Raw genomic sequence first — 23,284 nt, 5'->3', positions numbered from 1 at the left:
TCATTCCTAAACCTGCCTCTACTCTTTTCTCTTCCCAGAAACCACAAACTCAGTGCATGGGAAACCAAACCCACTAGCATCTTTCTTCTGAAAAGAAGAAAATGTCAAGAGTTTATTGAGGGAGGACCCTTTCGTAACTGCCTTCAGGGTACGCTGCTTGATTATTTGTATTTTGTATTCTAATTTGCATTGCAAGTCCTTGAGATCATGAATTTGATTTCCAGCTTCTTCAATGCCCTCCAAGTCCAGGATATATTCTCTTAGGTCATTCTTGTTAATATTTTAATACTGTTTAGAGCTTCTAAAGAAAGAAGGAAGTTCTAATGCTGCTTCCAGACTTCCTGCTACTCTGGAAGAGCAAGGCTCAGTTGCATACAAGAAAGACCACAGGCTTCATATTCCGTCAAATCTCAGTGCAGCGATGACTAAGCTGAGAAAGGTTGGGAAAGTTACTAAACTTCTTTGGAAATCAGTTGGCTCATTTACAGCATCAGATGATAATACTTGATGCCTACAGTTATTCAGTGAGACACTATTTGTAAAGAGTATGTCACACAGCAGGTGTTCAATGAATTGTATTGTATTGCATGCATGCTCAGTCTTTTGTGGACTGTGCAGACTCTTTGGGCTGTAGCCCACCAGGCTCCTCTATCTGTAGGATTTTTCTTCTGAGTTCCTTTCAAATCTGTCTCGCCTCTCATTTCCTGCCTCAGTTAACACTACCCACCCGACCCCCAGTTACCTAAGCTAGAAACCTCCAAGTCCTGTCACCGTCTGCCAAGAAGCCTCATTCTCCAATGGTCACATGACTAGTACTGAGCATGCTCAGAACAGGGTGTCCAGACTCCAGGCCACCAGGGTGAGTGTCTAACTCTTGGGACCAGCCTGACAGCCCTACATGGGCTCACCAGCACTTCACCTCCCCTTCTTAACCAACTGTTTCAGAGACAAAACTGGGGGACTTCAGCAGCGCTTGCTCTCTACCAATGGGCTCAATGTGACAATTTAGATGGCAGTATGGTATTTGGGAAAAGTACTAACGGAGGCAGATATTGAAAGTGGATATTTTGTAAGAAAAGCCCTAAATTCGGTGAAACATAAATCCCACACAATCTTGTCTAGTTAACAATCATAAACATTCCCGTCTTTCTCTGAAGAATGTAAGCACTTTTCAAACCTTATCGAAAATAATTTTTTGACAGTCTAATCATTTGAAAAGTCACCTACATTCTGAATCATTTTTATCCTTTACACCAAGGAAAAAAATGGGAAAGTTAAAAATACAGAGAAAAACTGATTTACTCACGGTCACAAAATAAATCAGTGATAGAGAAAGAACCAAAGCCAACTCTACTCTAAAATAATAAGGTTCCTGAATGTGCTATTCTGCCTTTCACTTTAAAATGCTTACCTAGGAGACTTTTCATACCTCTTCATAGAATGTAGTACTCTATGTAAGAAATGAGTCCCCATGTACAGCTAAAAGGCTTGTGAATTATGAACATGTTTGCTAATTACCCCTCAAAAACATGCCTTTATCTTTCAGACCCTTACTATTCAGGGCAAACTACTTGTTGGAGTCACAATGACATCTCTTGTTCTAATGAAAATTAACTCCTTCTGTGCCGGAGGGTGATAGAAGTCCACATTTCGCTCATAAATCTGGCTGTGGGAAGAAGAAAGGCCTTGTGTCAGAGTTACATGGGCCTCCATCCATGATGCTTGAGAGAACACAATATTTGTTTGGTTAAAATACTGCAAATTTCCAAGGTGTAATGGAAATATTACCTAGTCTGAGGGTACCAATATTTTAAAAAGGAAAAAAACCCTAAAATGTCTATTCCCAGAGACAGCCAGAGGATTTGTATTTAAAATCCTGGCCCCATACCTCTTTACTAACAGTGAGGTCATCTGAGTAACACTTGCTTCTGGCTGAGTCGTGTGCTCTCCTTTGCACTAAATGTCATATTTCACTGTGCCATATCACATCTAAAACTGCAAGCAAATTCATGTGTGCACTAAAAGTGACTCCATGTGACTGCCCCCAAGACTGATAGCTCTCTTCCTGATGTACCTGGATCATTGTAAGTTGGTGTAGAGCATTGAGGGTCCCCAGATCCAACGTTTCTTCTGTAACCTTCACTGACAATGTCCTCAGTTTCCCAGCATCAATTTTATTTCATCATGTAAATAAAACTGGCACGTATATCAAGCTGCCTTTTATTGCACTGAAACTGATTTTTCCAGGCTGCTTCAACAAAACCAAAAATCTACTTTGTCACATGACTCCACAAAATATGATGGATGCATTTAAGTTTCAACATTTGTTTCTTCTTCCTATAGATTTCCTTTCCTCCCACCACTTTTATAAAAAGAGTATATTGTAATTTACCTTTGCACACAAGGAGCATGCAACAACACAAAGAAGCTACTGTAAGAACAGGTCTGCAAGAATGTTCTAGAATAAATTGGTAGGCTGTAACTTACTAGGATTGCCAAAAATCAGATACTATATACCTTTAAGAACCAAAGCTCTTAATAATTTACCAGCTGGTCCAGTCTGGTTATACAATCTTCTAGCACCCCATACTCGTCCTCTGTTGTACTCACCACAAATGGAAATAAATTAGGAGTTGTGCATTTTGTGGTCAACATCTCTATCCTCCATGAGAATACAAGCTCCATGTGGACAAGGACTGCAGGTACCTGTTATTTTATTGCTGTGCCTAACACAGTTCCTTGAATGCAGTAAAAAAATCAAAGAATACTGATAAACGATCACAAGAGTAAATAAATCTGTTAGTGAAGAGCCACTGTTAAATCAGAGGATAGGGCTTACAAGAGTGAAATAAGCTTTTAGAGTCCCTGAGATTTATTCTTAGGGGTGTCCTGACAGATTTATTATCAAACTACAAAAATGGCATACTGACAACAATCTACAAGTTAATTATTCTAGAGATAAATTCGGGATTCATAAAACCAATTCTCTTGGTGGCAATTTCCACGTTTAAAATTTTACAACTTCTGTGGGTATTTGTTTAATTTAACCCTTGCACATGAAAACATCAGTGTGTGTGTTTGGATAAGCAGAAATGGCCAGCAGATGCATTTATTCCTAAACTCCACGACTCAGAATCACAACACTTTACTTCAAAAGTCACAGAACTATAAATCAGAAAATACCACTGAACAGTGTCAGAATTCTCTACAGCAATTCACGCTGTTTTCTTGATATTTCTCTCTAACCGCTGATAAAAACTCTTTGAAGTGAAAGAGTAAATATTTTCTTTTGATAGTACTTAGGCCCAACAGTGCAAATACAATTGCATTATGTTACACTCTGGGGGCTCTGGACACACACAACGCTGGCAAGGTTGCCATGGAGGAGCCGCGTGCTCCGTGCTGGAGCAGACAGAAGGCAGCCGCGCTCAGAGAAGCGCCTCACCCCTTAGTCTTCCTCTGACAGACACACAGAGGTTGGGGGGAATGCTGGCTTTCCAGTGTGTGTTTCTGTTTGGTAGCCCTGGAAAGGAAGGGCCACAAATAGGCAATGGGAAATGCCAATTCCTAAATATCAGCCTGCTTTTACTACTCCCACCGACACTTTTGTAAAGGATCATGAATGGGGGTGGGGAGAAAAATCTAATGAGGGCTGGGGAGCGGGGGGATGGGGGGCATTGGTGGGGGGGAGTGGTAAGGAGGCAGGGGGCTGGGCGCCGAATCCCAGCAGCTGGTGTCAGTCTGTCCCCGGCCCAACACGCGGCTAAGGTCTGTGGACACTCGGGGGACGAGGGTCTCAGGGAAAGGTGGCACTGCGCGGGTCCATCCGGATAGCTGGGCGAGTGCTGGGGGCACAGAAAGGGGCTCTGGGAAGTGGAGGGAGGCAGGAAGGATAACCTGGGCAACCCAGCTGGACAGCGAGGCCTGGAACCGCGCACGCACCATCCAAGCAATGTGCCCGAGGAAGGTCTGGCGGCGTAGACCGCTGGATTGCCCCCCGAGGCCCGGAGCTGCCCCTGCAGAGCCAACGACCCGTCTGCAACTGAGCATCGCCTGGCGCTGCAGGCCCCCCCACCCCCGCCCCTGGCCGCGGCGAGGCGCGCGCAGCGGTGGCCCGCCCAGCCGCGTCCCGTCCCCGGCGGCGCTCACCTTGCCCGGGAAGGGCCCCGGGAGAAGCAGCTTCAGAGCCTGCCTCTTCAGCTCCACCAGGCGGGCGTTGCAATTCTCGCACCAGACGCCGCGGTCTGATCCGGGGGAGGAGCCGCCGCCGCTGCCCGAGCCCGGGGAGCCCGTGCCGAAGCCTGGCGAACCGCCAAGGGAGCCCGGCGAGCTGGTGCCAATGCCCGGGGAGGCGGGGCCCGGGGAGCCCGTGAAGGAGCTCGGGGACGAAGTACCTGAGCCCGGGGACGGGGTCCCAGACGAGCCGAGCGCCGAGCCCGCGCCCTCGGGGGTGGGCCGGCTCCCGGCGCGGGACTCTTCGTATGCTTTCCGGTACCAGCTCTCGGGGGAGAAGGGCGCCGCGGGCTTGGTGGGCGAGCAGACTTCATTCACCTGCAGGGGAGACACCCGGGTGTCAGGGGCCGCCGGGCTCCCGCGCCCCGGCCCAGGGCCACCCTCCGGCCTGCCCGGGCATCTGCGTTCCATCGAAGGCGCCGGCCCAGCGCCAATAGGGGCGCGTTCGGGACCGCTCCGGGTCCTGCGGCAAAATCTGACTCCATCTGTCTGGTTAATTGTCTTTAAGTGAATCCTCGTCGCCCGGGTGTCCCCTGCGCCGGTTCCCGGGCGCCGGCGGACTCCTCCGATCTGGAGGATAGGGACTCGCTCGCTCAGGGAATTTCAATGGTTTCTGCAGAGGAACCCACCGATTCAGCTCCCCGCGCTTTTGAACCCGGCACCCATCCCAGAAGGAGCCCACGTTTAAGATTCTGTAAGACTACTGGGGGGGGGGGGGAGTGACTGTGATTTTTGGATTTGTATTAATTCGGGGTACAGCCCTCTGGATCCTGAAGGTAAATGAAAGGTTTTCCTGATTCCAGGGCACTGATCCCTAAGAGCTGCGGAGATTTCGTGGGAAACCCTCCCATTCGACTTAACTCTGCTTGGAAGTCAGGAATGCTGCAAAAGTTAGGGATGCGGGGAAGAGGAGGAACGAGAGGGCTGCAAAAATTCCGAGGGCAAGGCGAGTGTGCGGGCGTCCTCGCGGGCAGACCCGCCTCCGTGCGCGCGCCTCGGCTGGCCGGGCCGAGGCGCCGCTGCAGCCGGAGGAGAGCTCGGAGCCGCCCTGCCCCGGCCGCACGTTACCCAGAAAGGGAGACCCGGGTCGGGAAAGAGTCTGGTAACACATCTCTGCATTAGACCCGTCACAACTTACCCCGTATTTCTTGCCCCTGGTGGAGACTGCAAGCCTCTCTTTATTCCCAGCTATCGAATTCATGGTGGCTTTTCCAGAGGAGAGTGTCTAAATGTTCCACCAACGCTACATCCAAAAGGTCTTCCAACCCAGAAGGATGCCCAGTGGTAGGGGGCTGTCTCTTGGCCCTCAAGTCAAGGTTTCTTAATGGAGGGGTTGGGGGGACAAAAGCAGATGGACCCCAGAAGTAACAGCACTAATTTGCAGAAGGGTTGGAGTGCCTGGTTTATTCTTCTCTTCAAATAATGCTTTTCCTCCTCTTCTGCTTCCTCCAGTCACACGTTCTCTTTTCACGGTCACATCCAGACAATTGGCATTTTCCTTAGCCTAGTGAGTCCGTTTTCCTCCACGAGGCAAAAGACGAGTACAATCGGGGCACACGGCAGCTGCCGAGGAGGTGGGCGAGACCCCCGCCTCGCCTACCGCCAGCGAACCGGCTGTGGGAACTTGCCTCCTTTCGCGGAGCTTGGTAACTGAGTTCAAAGAAATTCTCCCAAAATATAAAGATCCAGATCGGGGAGGAGCCTCGGCGTGTGGGGGAGCCAATATCCGCCGTCCCGCTTTGCCTGACAGTTGCGCGAGGGCAGAGAGGGGCGGCGGTGTGGCCCGGCCGGCGTCCGCGGTCAGGGCGCGCGTGTGCGCCCAGGCGCAGCGCGGAGCCTTGCGAACCGCGGCCCCGCCGGGGAGCCCGCCGCCTGGCTGCCGCCGCCGCCGCGCCAGCCGGGATCCATTTTATGTTGCGGCTCTCCTGCCTGACATTCCGAGGCCGAGAGCCGGGGGAGGGGGTCGTAAATCTCGCGCGGTGCGGGGAAGTTGCTGGTGAGTGGCCCGGGTCCAGGGCTCTAATGAAACAGCACTGCGCGAGACTGGAGCTGGGGGCAGAGCCGAGCGAGCGCAGCCGGACAGAAACGCTCCCGAGCTTCCCCGCCCCCAAGTTCTTTCTCTTCCTGGCAAGGCTTGCAGTTCTGCCTTTGAAACGCCGTGAAAGAGGGATTGAGTCACAAACAAGTCCACAAATATGCCGAGTCCTCCCCCCGCCCTTTGTTCTCCTAGACCTGCCCTGCAAACCTTTTCTGGAATTGCCCTCCTAAGCCTGGCCGGCCGGGGGGCCACCCTCCCAAGCGCAGCGAGAGAACAGGGCCTTCACCCCAGCCCGCCCGCGACCCAGTGTGCGCTCTGCCTCGCCGCCCAGGGCTCGGACGCACGAGCCCGGGGAGCCAGCGGGCAGCCGCCCGGCAGGGAAACTGAGGGACGGCGCGGGCCTGGAAGGGGGGTGTGTGCGAGCTGGCCTTGGCCTCGCCTCGGTCGGGGGTCCCTTCGGCACCCGATCCCGGCTCTTCCAGCAGGCAGGGTCCACCGGGTCCCGGGAGCACCCGGTCATCGCCCTCTCCAGTCCCCCTCCGGCCCCCGGCGCAGAGCCCAGAGCCCAGGAAGCCGGCATTTGCCGGGCTCCACACGTAGCTGCTCCAGAGTGTCATTTTTCATCTCCCGAGAGGACAAATCTTCTAGTGAGCCCGCAGGTCTGTTTTGTTGTGACCTTTAATTAACACCCCGCGAGACGCCTCTTGAAGGACCAGCCCCGCGCGGGTATCACGTGAGGTGTAATGGCATCTCCGCGCCCGGGAGGTACCCGGCCTGGGGGCAGGCGAGGGTGCAAAGGACGCCTGGGGCTTTCCAGTCTCTAGTTTCCCTCTGAGATACGGAGGGGGCAGGAAGACAATATCCTAGGGTGCTGGAACCCTGTGGAAGGGGCAACGCCCCCCACACCTGCTTTCCTCGGGGGAAAATTCCTTCGTGCATCCCTCGCGCTGCCATCCACCACCCTCCCCGCCCCCCGCCCTTCCCACCGCAGCCCTTGCGTGGGAATGTTTCACAGCCACCACAGCGAGGTAAGAAGGTAAAAATGTAGATCTCGAAAACAGTGTGGAAGTTTCCATTACGTTCTTACTTCCATTTAAAAGTGGTTATATCAAGAGAAGACCTTATGGGGCAGGCACACCCCCGGGCAACTGCCTGCTTCCGTCCATATCTGTATTCCGCGCAGGTGCTGCGGGAAATAACATCGCCATTAGCTACGCACTGCTCATCTGCCGAAAAGCAGCTCGTGGCCAGGTGAAACGGACTAGCCCGTGAGCCGCGGGTGGGGAAGGTGAGGTGTCGAGGGAGAGTACTGGGGAGCTGGGAGATTCACCTTGGAGACGGAGGAGACCAGAGGTGGTCTGATTTGCATCCCAAAGTAGCTGGGACTCAGAAGAGTGTTTGGTGAGCTGGGAGCGCCCTCTGTTGATCAAAGTTTGCAACTAGAAGCCCCGCAAGAGAGTTTGATATGAGGCTTTAAAAAAATGGATGTAAAATTTACATACCGTGAAATGCACAATTTTTATGTGTATAGTCTATTAATTTTGATAAATGTACACTCCCAGGTAAGGCACCACCTCAATCAAGTTATATATCTCCATCACTCCAGAAAGTTCATACCTGTGCCTTCCCAGGTGATTCCAATCCGTCATGTAAAATCACAGTTCTGATTTCTTTTGTATCACCATGGATTAGTTTTACCTGACTGCGAAGTTTTTGAGCTATATGTTGTTGATAGTATGGGTCTGTTTTCTGTGTGGACTCTGTTTTTCACTCCTGTCTCTCCGGCCTTCTTTTTGTTGATTGAATCGTTTAGTATTCCGCTTTCACCCCTCTATTAGCCTTTTAACTGTTCAGTTCAGTCACTCAGTCGTGTCGGACTCTGCGACACCATGGACTGCAGCACCCCAGGCCTCCCTGTCCATCAATAACTCCCAGAGCTTCCTCAAACTCATGTCCATCGAGTTGGTGATGCCATCCAGCCATCTTATTCTCTGTCGTTCCCTTCTCCTCCTGCCTTCAATCTTTCCCAGCATCAGGGTCTTTTCCACTGAGTCAGTTCTTTCCATACAAAGTATTGGAGTTTCAGCTTCAATATCAGTCCTTCCAATGAACACTCAGGACTGATCTCCTTTAGGATGGACTGGTTGGATCTCCTTGCAGTCCAAGGGACTCTCAAGAGTCTTCTCAACACCCCAGTTCAAAAGCATCAGTTCTTTAGTGCTCAGCCTTCTTTATAGTCCAACTCTCACATCCATACATGACTACTGGAAAAACTTTGACTAGACAGACCATTGTTGGCAAAGTAATGTCTCTGCTTTTTTTTTTTTTAATTTATTTATTTATTTTTTCAGTGGGTTTTGTCATACATTGACATGAATCAGCAATAGATTTACACGTATTCCCCATCCCGATCCCCCCTCCCACCTCCCTCTCCACCCGATTCCTCTGGGTCTTCCCAGTGCACCAGGCCCGAGCACTTGTCTCATACATCCCACCTGGGCTGGTGACCTGTTTCACCATAGATAATATACATGCTGTTCTTTCACAACATCCCACCCTCACCTTCTCCCACAGAGTTCAAAAGTCTGTTCTGTACTTCTGTGTCTCTTTTTCTGTTTTGCATATAGGGTTGTCATTACCATCTTTCTAAATTCCATATATATGTGTTAGTATGCTGTAATGTTCTTTATCTTTCATATCTTACATATACACCATGTCTTCCATTATACAGAATGAAGTAAGCCAGAAAGATAAAGAACATTACAGCATACTAACACATATATATGGAATTTAGAAAGATGGTAATGTCTCTGCTTTTTAATATGCTTTCTAGGTTGGTCATAGCTTTTCTTCCAAGGCTTTTAATTTTTAATTTTTTTAATCTTTTAATTTCATGGCTGCAGTCACCATCTGCAGCAATTTTGAAGCCCAAGAAAATAGTTTGTCACTGTTTGCACTGTTTTCCCATCTATTTGCCATGAAGTGGTGGGACTGGATGCCATGATCTTAGTTTTCTGAATGTTGAGTTTTAAGCCAGCTTTTTCACTCTCCTCTCTCACTTTCATCAAGAGGCTCTTCTCTGAAGATTATAATATGCATCTTCAACTTGGGCTACTTAATTTTGTGCCCTTGTGTAAGAAATTTGCAACAGTATAATTCCATTTTACCCCCCTCCTTTATGCTACTATTTGTTGTATTTTATATCCATATACATTGTAAAATCCATAATACCATAGTCTCCATTTTACTTTAAACAACTTGTCTTTTGGTGAAGCTAGAATATTTTAAATATGTGGGTTTTTTTTTTTTAATTAATTGGGTGATTCTGGTGGCTTAAAGGGTAAAGAATCTGCCTGCCATGCAGGAGAACCAGGTTCGAGCCCTCAGTTGGGAAGATCCCCTGGAGAGAGGAATGGCAACCCACTCCAGTATTCTTGCCTGGAAAATCAAATGGACAGAGGAGCCTGGAGGGCAGACTACAGTCCATGCGGTCACAAAGAGTCAAACACGACTGAGTGACTAACACACACACACACAATTTATTTATTTGGCTGCTGTTGGTTCTTAGTTGAAGCACAAGTGGGATCATCCTTGCTTCATGAGGGATCTTTTATTGTGGTTCCCCAGCTCCCTTGCAGCTTGTGGAATCTTAATTTCCAGATTAGAGATTGAACCAGAGTCCCCTGCATTACAAGGTGGATTCTTAACCACTTGACCACCAGGGAAGTCCCTGGTGGTGGGGGGTGTGGTTTTGGGTTTGTTTGTTTTTTTTTTCCTTTTTATATTTACCTAGTTTTATATTTGGAAGACTGATAAAATTTTTTTTCCTAGAGAGCCAGCTTTTCAACTAGGTCATTTCCCTTCAGACTGAAGAATTTCCTTTAACATTTCTTGTACCAAGGGTCTAGTGGTGACGGATTCCCTCAGCTTTTGCTTATCTGTCTTTTTTTCACTTTTGAGTCTGAAGAACAGTTTAACTGTATTTTGAATTTTTGGTTGACAGTTATTTTTCTCTCCACTCTTTAAAGATGTCATTCATTGCCTTCTGCCCTTGCTTGCTTCTGATTAGAAGCTAACATTAACTCTCATGGGAATTCTTGTGTGTGTGTGTGTGTGTGTGTGTGTGTGTGTGTGTGTGTGTGTGTGTGTGTGTGTGTGTGTGTGTGTGTGTGTGTAATATGCCCTTTTTCTCTGGATGTTTTGAAGATTTTTCTCTTTACAATTGGGTTTTCAGCAGTTTGGTTTGGTTATAATGCTCCTGGATGTGGTTCTCGCTGTATTTATCCTGCTTAGGGTTTGCTGAATTTCTAAGACCTATAATTTGATCTGTAAGTTTTTCAGCAAGTTTGGGGAAATTTCAGTCATTATTTATTGAATTTTTCTAGACCCATTCTCTCTTTTCTGTCCTTCTGGGACTCCAATTACATGTATATTAGTACACTATTTAAATTGTCCCATGAGTTACTGAGGCTCTGTTATTATTTCAGCCTTTTACCCTTTTATTCTTCAGATTGGATAATTTCTGTTGATCCTTTATTAAGTTCACTGACATTTACCTCTGCTATCTCCAATCTCTGTCAAACCTATTCAATGAATTCTTCATTTCAGATATTGTACTTTTCAATATATACATATATAGTTTCCCTTTAAATCTGTGGACATAGTTATAATGACAGCTTTAATTTTCTTCCTGCTAATTCCAACATCTGGCTCACTTGGGGGTTACTTTCTATTCATTGTTTTTTCTCTTGACTCTGAATCACATCTTTCTGTGTATTTTCATAACCAGTAAATTTGAAGTGCAAGCTGGGTATTGTGGATATTACATCACAGAGATGCTAGATTCTATTACCTTCCTTTGAAAAGTACTGATTTTGTTCTAGCAGGCAGTTAAGTTAGTGGTATGTGCGTGCATGCATGCATGCTCAATCGTTCAGGTGTCTCCAACTCTTTGCAACCCCACAGACTATAGCCTGCCAGGCTCCTCTGTCCATGGGATTATCCAGGCAAAAATACTGGAGTGGGTTGCCATTTCCTCCTCCAAAAGATTGCCCCAACCCAGGGATTGAACCCGAGTCTCCTGTGTCTCCTGCATTGGCAGGCAGATTCTTTATCAGTGGGTCATCTTAAACTTATAAAGGCTTGGCTTTGTGCTTTGTTAGAGCAGATAGTTCTGTTGAGGTTTGGCTCTTATATCTGAGAAAAATCCCTTAGTCCTGGGACTTGTTCTTTGCCCATGAAGTATGGCCCTTCTGGGGTTTTGATGGAAGGACTAAAGTGGGGGCTTCCCTGCTGGCTCAGTGGTAAAGAATCTGCCTGCTAATATGGGAGACACAGGTTTGATCCCTGGCCCAGGAGGATCCCTCATGCCACAGAGTAACCAAGTCCAAGCACCACAACTACTGAGCCTGTGCTCTAGAGCCCAGGAGTTGCAACTACTGAAGCCCGCACACCCTAGAACCTGGCTCTGCAACAAAGAAGTCACCCCAATGAGAAGCCCGTGTACCACAGCTAGAGAACAGCCCTCTCCCGCCGCAGCTAGAGAAAAGCCCGGTGCAGCAACAAAGGCCCAGCACAGCCAAAAATAAGTAAATAAATAAAATTATTTTTTAAAAAAGAAAATCTAAAGTGTTTATCAGGTCCCTCCAACTTGGGCATTAAACTCCAAGCTCTGCTCCCTGTAGTGATAGCAGCTGAAATCTCTTCAGCTCTTTCAGCTTCGACATGCCTTTTCCCTTGAACTTCTTGTAACTCTTCTATGTATGCAAAATTTAAAAATATCAGCCAAGGATTTGAGAGAAATGTAATGTGAATTTCAGGACTGACTCTCTCCTCCCTGGGATTTTTTTCCTCCCTTTCCAGCTACACCCCTGAACTCCACTGTGTAATGTCTCTAACCAATAAGACTGGCTTTCACGTTGAGTTATAGCCACGGTGCCCAGCAGACTGGAAAAACCCCTGTAACCCTTCTTTCAAGGATTGAATCCCTGAATCCCCTCCAGTCTCTGCCCTGCTTTTGGCCACTCTCCAGTACCTTTAAATAGGTTCTTGTTGTTGTTACCCAGCTTATAATTGTTTTCTTTTGGAAATTCAGTTGTATGTAAAGCACACCTTCATTTTAGCTTAATAGTGGCTTTTTCAAGTTGACCTTAGGTTTTTGTAATTCTTGTAGTTTCAAGGGTTTCTGTTCTCTGAGTTAGCAGCCTAAAGAGTTAGTTTAAAAAAAAAAAAAAAACTAGCTATAATTTTATTTCCTATCTAAGTGAAGTTCTTTTCATGATTCTACCCAACTTCTCATGGATAGATAGAAATCTCTATATATATACAGGCATGTTGGTTCCAGACCACTGCAATAAAGCAAATATCACAATGAAGTCAGTCTCATGAATGTTTCGGTGTCTCAGTACATATAAAAGTTACTTTTATACTAGACTGTAATCTATTAAGTGTGCAATAGCAATATGTCTAAAAAATGTACATAGTGAATGAAAGTTGCTCAGTTGTATCCAACTCTTTCGGACCGAGGCCAGAATACTGGAGTGGGTAGCCTGTCCCCTTCTCCAGAGGATCTTCCCAACCCAGGAATCGAACCCAGGTCTCCTGCATTGCAGGTGGATTCTTTACCAACTGAGCTATCAGGGAAGCCAAATATATATATATATATATATATATATATATATATATGTACCTTAACTTTAAAATACTTTACTGCTAAAAATGCATCATCTGACAATGCAGAGTTACAAACCTTCAATTTGTAAAAAAAAAAAAAAAAAAAAAAAACAGAAGAAGTGTTATAGGTGAGATGCAATAAAATTAGGTGTGCTTGTATACTTCCCACATCTTCATATTTGAGGGTGTTAATGGAATTACTTCAAGATTTAGGTTAAGAAAAAAAAAGCACTCGTATTTCGGATAAATTACATCCTGACTTCCCAAAACCCAGAGCTCCTATTAACACCAATTTATTTATTCCATTGATATCCCTGGGTGAAAAACAGTATCTCCCTGCTATATATATATATATTCTTTTTAAGTACAGAGTGCAAAAAAAATGTTAAGGTCCATTACCTGACTTAGAATGAACTTCTTTATTCCATATTCCTTGTTGCTTATTTATTAAACAGATGTAGCTTCTTTGGGAGTGTTTTGTGGGACTTTTATATTTTCAGAAAATGAAACTTAGCTTTTTCATTATTTATACCTCAGGGGTGAGTAGCTCATAAATTTTATAGCTAAAATATATTATGTCGCTGTGCTTTTGAAAGCCCCAAAGTATAAATCAGGAATAACCAAAATCAGGCTGGCAACTTCTAATTGCTAAGCAGAGGGCAGACTATAATAGCTTCCACTCCTCTTTAGTATTCTTCTTTTGAATGATTTCCACATTGGTTCAGGCACCAACATGCCAGCGGAGTCAGTGGAGTGCATGTGCCAGAGGCGCCTGCGTTTCTCCTTGAAAGAGAATCAAAGCAGCTTACACTGTCCATGTGGCACCGTGATGAATATGCAAACAATATTTGCATATGATCTACTGGTGTTCTGGGGACCATATGATCATGTGTGGGCTGCCAAAGAATCATCCGCAAGCTGATAACTTTAATTTGTGTACTTGGAGCACTACTGTAGTGCAAGAGAAGGTTGTTATCCTGCAACCCAAGGAAGGTTTTCCACTCTTGGATGATCATTTCAATCATTAATCATTTTATGCTCACAAATTCCTTTCATGCTAAATTCCAAGTTAGATTTCAGTCCAAAGTTCAGATAGTTCAGAAGATAAAGAGGAAAGGGTGTGAACTAAATTTGTGTGGTTAGAGTAATCATTTTTTTTTTTTTTTTTAACTTTCAGGTTGTGGAGAAAAGACCAATGATTAAAAATAGAGATGCAGGGGCTTCCCTGGTGGCTTAGTGGTAAAGAATTCACTTGCCAATGCAGGAGACATGGGTTCAGTCCCTGGGCCGGGAAGATCCCACATGCTGCAGAGCAACTAAGCCCAAGCACCACAACTACTGAGCTCATGTGCCCAGCAACAAGAGAAGCCCCCCAATGAGAAGCCTGCACACGCAACTAGGGCGCAGCCCCTGCTTGCCGCTACTAGAGAAAAGCCCGCACTGCAACAGAGACCCAGCGTAGCCAAAAACAAATAAAATTCAAAAAGAAAGATACATTAAAAACAGAGGAAGATCTGAGTGCCCTCCCACTGGCACTGGGCAGCAGATGTGATGACCGTGCAAGATGCTGCCGCTTATCACAAGAAGTCTCCTGCTTTGAAAAGGGATGACAGCCCTCTACGTACCATTGTTTGTAATAGTGAAGTCAGAGAAACACCTTATGTGTGCATCAGTAGGGGATGGGTGTAAAAACTTACAGTAGTCAGACTATGGAGTACCATGCAGCCATTAAAAATGCTCTCATAAAAGAATAATTTTATGGAAAAAGTGGAAAGATGCTGATAAAGATTTTATTTTTATTTTTTGGCCAAACCATGGTGCATGTGGGATCTTAGACCCCCGACCCAGGATTAAACCCATGTACCCTGCATTGGAAGTTCAAAGTCTTGACCAATGTCTTTCCCATGAGGGAAGCCAGTGTTAAGTATTTTTAAAATGTAAGTATGTACAATATAATGATAATTCAGTGGAAACAAAAGAAAACTATGCAACAGAAAAAAAGAAATAACATCAAGGTATTAAGAGTACAACAGCTCTCTGGGAGTTTCCTCTATGTTTTCTGAGAAAAATTTGACATTATAATTATTATATTATTATAAGAAAAGTGTAGTTCAGTTCAGTTGCTCAGTCATGTCTGTCTCTGTGAACCCATGGACTGCAGCACGCCAGGCTTCCCTGTCCATCACCAACCCCCAAAGCTTGCTAAGAAAAGTTACTAAAAATTTTTTTAAAAAAAAAAAAGGAAATTAAAGCAAATTTCAATTTTTAGAAAATGAATCACAAGGAGCTAGAAGGGTAAAGGATGTGGGTTCCCGACCTATGTGTAGTCGAAGCCAGGATACAAAAACAAAAGAAACAGTAACAACAGCCAAAAAGAAAAAAAATACCATACACTGGCAAGACAGATGGGTAGAGAATACTGGTGATTACAAATATTTTACAACAAAATAAGATTTCAAAGGACTTTACAAAAAAAAGAAAAAACTAATTTTACATCATTTACCTTTACAACTCACTAAATTTATAGTTAGGAATATAAGAAGGGGACCCTAGAGCCCTCTAGAGGTGAGGTGACTTGCCCAAGATACAGATTCAGTGGGGGGTGGGGATGGGGTGCAAGGGAAGAAGCACAGACCTTTCTTTGGTCCCCAACCAGGAGCCACACGCAGCATCAGAAGTACAGCATGTGTTGGTGATAGGTGAGACTTTAAAAGGCTGTCAGAGTCCAGGACATAAACAAAACCACTTCGTGTCTCGTTGATGACTCTGATAAACTTAGAGCTGGAACAGAATATCATTGTATTGTTGGGTGCCGGGAAACATTTTTATATAAAATTTCAAAAACAGCACTTGGTTTAGAGGTAGGTCAAGTAAGCAGGTCAGCAAAACAAAGGAAACAAAGAGTCAAGGGAGTCAGAGAAAGGTGGGACGTTCTCACTGGAGAAGTCAGTGAGGAGGAGTGGAGAGTACTGCGCTTTGCTGGATGGATCAGAGGTTAGGAAGGGGTGGGAAAGACATCAGGCAAGAGATAGGCACCCAGGAGAAAAGGGCAGGTATGTCCCAAGTGAACTTTTTTTCCAGAACTCAGGCGCCTGTGGGAGTATGGAGGGATGGAACCATGTCATGTAATAGTTTGAATGTCAAGGATTAGGGTTTTAAACTTCAGGCTGTGGAGAACACTGAGGGTGAGGAACATGGCCAAGGCCACACAAAACATTAATCTGGTAGCACTTTGTAAAAAATATGTTGAAGAAGTACTACATGGAAGCAGCCATACCAGTTAGGAGGAAAAAGGTAAGGGGAGGTCATAGAATTCAACCATTAGGAACCAAAAATCCTCATATAAAGACAAAAAATGTGGACAGTGTTTCATCAAAGAAGATATATAAATGGCTAATAAAGCACATGAAACAATGCTTAACATCGTTAGTCATTATGGAAATGAACATTAAAAACCACAATGAGATACTACTTCATACTCGCTGGAATGAATATAATCACAAAGGCAGACAATAGCAACTCTTGTTGAAGTTATGGCAAAACAGGAACCCTCATACATTGCTGGCGGGGATGCAAAATGATGTGGCCACCTTGGAAAACAGTTTGGCAGTTTCTCAAAAAGTTAAGTATAAACTAAGTATCTACCTGAGAGAAATAAAAACAATACCATACAAAGACTGGCACACAAAAGTTCATAGTGGCATTATTCATCATGGCCAAAATGTAGAAAGAACCTAAACGTTCACCAGTTGGTAAGTAAGGGCTTAGACAAAATGTGGCATATCTATACAAGGGAACATTATTTAGCAATAAAAAGGAAGGAAGAGTTGATACATGCTACAACATGGATGGGCCGCAAAAACATTAGGCTAAGTGAAAGAAACCAGACATGAGAAACCATACATGGTAGGATTTCATTTGTGTGAAATTTTCAGAATAGACAAATCTGTAGGGACAGAAAGCAGATTAGCAGTTGCCTGAGGGTGGGGGTAGAAACAGGGATTAACTGTAGGCATGAGGGATCTTACTGGGGTGACAAAAATGTTCTGAAACTGATTTATGATGATAGCTGCACTACTTGCTAAATTTACCCCCCCCAAAAAAAAATAGAAGTGCACTTGTGTAGCGTGAACTTGATTATATGTAAAATAAACCTCACTAAAGTCATTTCTAAAAAGTAATGGGAGAGATAAAACAACAAGTGGAAATGACGATTGGTTTCAGAACCACCAGCACCTAATCAGCTAGGCTCAGAGACCAAACAAATGGGAGGAGGAAACGAGGTGTTAGGGGTGATTTTCAGGATGGGAGCTGAAATAGCCTTTTCAACAACAAGGAAAAAGGAGAAGATGATGTGTTTCACTTAGAAAAGATATAGCCACAATAATCCAACTGCCTTTCCCTCTGAAGCTTAATTCCACGAGAGAAAGTTGATCTGCATGCGCACTTCAGGAATTCTGGCAGCTACAGCTGGAACCACAGAATCTCTCTTCACATCGACCAGAATGAACCCAACACTGGGAAGAACACTAGGAGACACTCGCTGATTGCTGGTGGGAACAGAAGAGTCATGAAAAAACTGAAAATACATGCTTAAGAAAAAGAGTCAAGATATTAGCATCTCTGTAAGGGACTTCCAGGGTCTTCCCAGATGGCTCAGAAGTCAAGAATCTGCCTGCAATGCAAGAGAGGAGGGTTCAATCCCTGGGTCGGGAAGATCCCCTGGAGGAGGGCATGGCAACCCACTCCAGTATTCTTGCCTGGAGAATCCCATGGACAGAGGAGCCTGGCGGGCTACAGTCCATGGGGTCGCACAGAGTTGGACACGACTGAAGTGACTGAGCACGCACGCACGCAAAGAATTGCCAGAACAAGATCAAGGTGTCTGAGATCCACCTGCATTTGCCCCATTCAGCTCATGAGCTGGAAATGCATTGTGTTGGATGGATGAATAGATAGATGGGTGGGTGAATGGAGACAAGACCTTGGGGGAAAAAAAGAGGGATCAGATGAGAGAAACTGGACAACAGTGTGACAGGTCACACTGCTTCTTATGGGAAGGTTATGATTGAGATCAAACTGTGATCTTTCCTGTTACTTTTCTAATACTAAAAAAAAAAACAAAAAAAAAACCAGGATTTAAATTTAAAGCCTCACTTAAAAGCAAAACACAAATAAGTGTCAGAGAATTCAGGAGTTACGGTTTCCACAGCAACATTCACGTGGCCATCCAACTACTACTAAATAAATGAAATTAAGCATTTCTATTGCCCTTGACATTCAGCCATATGCTAAGCAATCTCTTTATTGGTTTATAATTCCTTACAGCCACCTGTGCAAGAGGGAGCATTCGCACGCCCACATTAAGAATGATGAAATCAAGTCCCAGGGGAGTAATAATAATGTGCCCAGAGGAACCCTGGCAGTCTGACTAACTGGTGAATCTCACGGAACAGCAAGCGGCAGCCTAGAAGGACAGTCCCAGGGCTGCCCGGAGTACACGAGGAAGGCCAGTCACTAGTTAATGCCTCTGTGTGCTAGGTCCTGCTAGAGAGCTTTTTCAGGCCCCCAGTAATGAAGACAGAGCCACAGGCAACTAATGGAGCAATAAGAAAAACCAGAGGCCTCAATATTCCGAGTGGAGGGGATGTGAAGAAACACTGTGTAGCCTTGGTTCAGCTGTCTCTCACGTGACCAACGTCACCACCTGCCCAGAACTCTGAACTAAAGGAAGGAAACTATCCCCCCAGTGGTTCCGAAGAATGAGGGGCAATAAGCTCCTAGGTCTCGCAGAACAGAATCCAAGCCTAGCACTCAAGATTGCCTTTGGAAGCTCCACTTGTTTGACAGATGAAGAGACCCCGCAAGAGGTGACAGATGTTCACTGTGGTAAAGCTCTGACGGCAACAGATTCTAGCAAATCTCACCTAGTAGATGCACAGGGGCACATGGATTGCAAGTATCAACACAGCCCAGGGCCCCAAGCCTCAAAATGTGACGTGTGGCCGATGGTCCCAAGGCGGGGCAGCCTAAGGACTTAGTTGTCATCTTAATGAGTGGTCTTTAAGCAGAAATAAATGGTGGCTCGTGAAATACAGGGCTGAGCTGAATTGGGAGGTGTTGCCAACCCACACCTGAAAAACAGGAAAATACACACTTTTGGTGTGAGAAAATAAAAAGCACAGAGGCAAGCTCCAAACATCACACTTCCTGCATCAAAGAGATAGGTTTTTGAATCCCAGATTCTGAACGGTAGACAATTAGAAAGATTTTCCTAAAAGACAAGCAGATAATAGGTTCAAGATTAATATAAACTTTGGATGTATTAAAGCAGACACACCTCCTGCAGGAAGTTTTTCCCAATTAGTTCTACTTACGTACTCTACAGCCCCTCTGGGACTGTATCTTCCCAATATCCCTAATAACCAAGTATTAAGCAGATACCTATATAACAACATAGCCATGCATGAGCTGTCCATGTATCTGTTTTCCATTGCCCTCTTTTCTCTACTAAGTGGATTATTCCTAAAGAGTTCTAAAGCCACGGTGCAAAGGTGCAAATTGATTGTTAACTACAGAGCTTCAACTTAAGGTATGCATCCATTTAGTATTTCAAAACTGTGTGCATGACATCTGTTAGATTATGAGCCAGTGGCCACATCCTTAATCTTTTGTGTCCCTAACACTCAGGGAAGTGCTGGGTGTGGCTCTTAATACATGTTTATGGGGGAAATAAATGTGTACCATTATATATTAGTGCTTCACTTTTCATGTGAAATAGGTCACTTGAAACTTACCTTGAACACTGCATTCTGTTCCGAAAGTCTTACAGCCAAAAAGACAAACGAAATGACCAATCACAAGCAATTAAAGAACCTAGGAGAGACTGCTTGACAGAGGAGACTTAAGTGACTAGAATACAAAGTCTAAAAAAAAAAAAACTATGAAAAATCAGGACCGTGTTTAGTAAGTTCGTTTCCAGGGGTGAGAACAAAGACAGGAACATACCTCATTCTAGGAGATTAAAATTTAGGAGAGGAGTTTAGATTAGAGCTAAGATAGTGCAGGCTTTCATGATAAAAATAATAACTGAAAACTCTAGAGGACTGTTTCATCATCTCCCTTAGCTACTGGAGGCAAGCCTACCAGTGTTGAATTTTCAAGGACACCTTGAAAATTGATCCTTTAGTCCAATATCCAGTTCCATGCCAGCACAGAATATTGTTCTTTAGCAGTTGGCTTTTCAGAATAATTTACACCAAGTGATTAGCATTTCCTTACCCATTATTCTTCTATGAAGACAGCTGGCAGAGTTATTTCACTTATACTGGTGAGATGCCCCAAAACACAAGAAAGCTAAACGATATACCCAACATCACAAAAGCAGTTAAAATGGCAAAGGAGGAATTTGAATTCCAAATCTCAAACCGTCCTTCTCTACTTACTCTCTATTTGCTACAGTGAGCAAGCGATGTTTCTGTTCCAGGATTCCTTGAGGACATGCTTCCTGAGACCTTCTCCTAGCTCGTGTTTCAAACTCTCAGGCATTATATTTAAATAGTCTTTATTTTTATGTTACTGACAAATTTACCCAAACCGCACACAGCTGAGAGCCCTGTAACTAGTGTTCACACTCCTTAGGGTGGGGGCGGGGAGTGATTAAATGACTAAAAACTCAGGCTGGAGAAGGACATGGCAACCCACTCCAGAATTCTTGCTTTAAGAATCCCCAGTGGACAGAGGAGCCTGGCAGGCTTTGGGGTCGCAAAGAGTTGGACACACCAAAGCAGCTGAGCACACACACATGCATAACATAAAATTTACCATCTGAGCCACTTCTGAATGTATGGTTCAGTGACATTAAGCACACTGACAATGTTGTAAGCCATCACCACCATCTACCTCTAGAATTTTTTACCTTCCAAACTGAAATGTTGTACCATGAAACACTAGCTCCCCATTCCTCCCAGCCTCTGGCAACCACTATTTACTCTGTCTCTGACTTTGACTATTCTAGATGCCTCATCTACATGAAATCATACAGTATTTGTCTTTTTGTGACTTTCACTTAGCATAAGGTCCTCATGGTTCTCCTTTTTGGCTGCCATATTTTGAAGGTCGAAATTGGCAGACTGAATGAGAAGACAGAGAATGAGAGGTGAGAATGATTGCTAGATTTTTGACCTGAGCTGGATGGATGGAGTCTCCATGGAAAGCAGAGCTAATACATCGGTCCACAGCCATGACTACATTCCAGCATGTTCTTACATCCCCTTCACCCCTGCTCTAGCACCTCATGGACCTCACTACAGGTGCCATAGCAACAAGGGACCAGTGGGATTTCCCAGGTGATCAGGTGGTTAAGAATCTGCCTCGAAATGCAGGCGACAAGGGTTCTATCTGTGGTTGGGGAATTAAGATCCCACATGCCAAGGATCAACTAAGCCTGCATGCTCCGGGGCCCATGAGTCACAGCTAGAGAGTCTAAGACAGCAATGAAAGGTCCCGAAGGACTCCACAGAAATCCCACATGCTGCAACTAAGACCCGACATAACCAAATAAATAAATATTAAGAAAGAAAAAAACAAGGCACTGGTAACACCTTTAAGTCTTTCCATCATCCAAATGAAAGAAGCAAGGAGGATTTGGACATTCATCTTGCCCTCCCCCAATGTCAGTGAAACAGAAAACGACTCAAGAGTCTAAGGATACTATCAGAGAACAAACAAGTATCTCAGTCACTGATATACACACCCTCAGAGTCAGCAATTCACCAGCTAACATGCTACGGGATGAGACGCTGAGAGAATCTTGTACACCTTACTTAACCCAAATAAAGAGTGAACGTTGATTGGCAAGGAGAGTTTTCCACCAGATCTAGCCCAGAAGCTGAACAATTCAGTCCCTGATCACAGAGACAAGCTTAGGGCCAACTGCTTTCCTCTTTTGTCTTTCCAAGACTCCTTCCCTTGGTCAGCACTCACCTCCTCATAACGTGACGTCAAAGGGTGACGGCGGTGGTGTCCACACAGGATGTTACCTCAGGTCTCGCCCCAGCCCAGCAAGTCTTCCAAGGAGGCACAGACAAGCCATCCCCTGCTCAGAGCTTTAAGGATCCCCTTTATCTAGGGCACAGAACCCTGGGAGGAGGATGCCCCAGCAGACACATTACACCCTTCACCCTTTGGAGGGGTTCTTTCCAGCTACACCCTCTCCTGGAGACTCTCAAACCGCCCTCCTGGGGCTGTGCATCCCCTCCCAACCCGAGACCAGTGCATCTGCACAACAAACTCCTTTGCATGACCTTCAAGGCCCTCCATGATCCCGCGCCAACCCAGCCTCTCCACACTTAATCTCTGCTACTTTCTTCCACAGACCCTAACATCCAACCAAGCTGAGCCCCTCATTCCTCCCCCACAACACACACTGTGCAGCCTCTCATCCATGCATCTGTTTTTGCCTTTGCTTAGAATGGCCTTCCTCCCATCACCACACATTCAGTCCTCCCTTCTTCAACAACCCTCTTCAATGCCACCTGCTCCAGGAAGCCCTTCTCTGAGCCCTCTACCCGGCTGCACTATCTTCTCTGAATCCCCACGTCTGTCTCATGTGGGCTCCTTTCCCATGAGAAGGTCCTTCTGTCCTATCAGACCATGAACTCGCACTGGTCAGTTGCATTCTTATTGGTTCCTTTCCCAGGGCCTGACACATGTCATTAGGGTTCAGAGTTGTTAAGTCAATGAACAGATACGACAATCATTTATGTGAGTCAAATATATAACTAGAAAATCACTCAGCACAGGGACTCCTGGAAACGTCAGGATCATATTTGTTTCCTTGCTCTATGCCTGCTGCATGTCACCTTTATGATCACATACAAAATCCAGTGAGAACAGAAAAACACGTCTGAACTCTTATCATAGGTTTGTATTAACTCTCAGGTTCTCAATTGCCTGTTTTTTCCTCAGTCCTACTCCAGATTTTTAATATCTTACTGTTTATCTATTCATTTTACTTTTTTTTTTTTTTACAAAACAAAACCAAAAAAGAACTTTAAATTTTGCCCAATACTCCTGAGAAATTCTCCCTTATACTTAAGTCAAAACAAGGGTAAGTTAACTGTAGCAGGTCGAATAGAGGTACCCCAGGAGATACAGCCAAATCCTAATGCTCCCCTCTCACCTGTAAATGTAACCTAATTTGGAAATAGAGCTTCTGCAGGTGTAATTAAGTAAAGGACCTCAAGATGAGATCATCCTAGACTTGCAGTGGGCCCTAAATCCAGTGACTGGTGAAAGATCTGAGACATAGACACAGAGGAGAAAAAGGGGCAAGGGCAG

At 45.2% G+C, this 23,284-nt stretch overlaps 1 protein-coding gene across 1 annotated transcript in view; it reads right to left on the bottom strand.

The window, feature by feature from the left end:
• The window catches only part of KIF26B (kinesin family member 26B), a 521,091-nt gene extending 514,980 nt beyond the window's left edge, over positions 1–6,111 (bottom strand). The window contains exons 1-2 of the mRNA XM_043485805.1: positions 5,372–6,111; positions 4,150–4,551 (exon numbers count right to left, since the gene is read on the bottom strand). Coding sequence (XP_043341740.1) covers positions 4,150–4,551; positions 5,372–5,434 — 465 coding nt within the window. The 5' untranslated portion in view covers positions 5,435–6,111. The remainder of the gene's footprint in view (positions 1–4,149; positions 4,552–5,371) is intronic.
• Positions 6,112–23,284: the final 17,173 nt, after the last annotated feature.

This window comes from Cervus canadensis, chromosome 13, assembly GCF_019320065.1.
Source record: "Cervus canadensis isolate Bull #8, Minnesota chromosome 13, ASM1932006v1, whole genome shotgun sequence".
NCBI classification, from domain to species: domain Eukaryota; kingdom Metazoa; phylum Chordata; class Mammalia; order Artiodactyla; family Cervidae; genus Cervus; species Cervus canadensis.
This window is presented reverse-complemented; position numbering and strand designations above follow the sequence as displayed.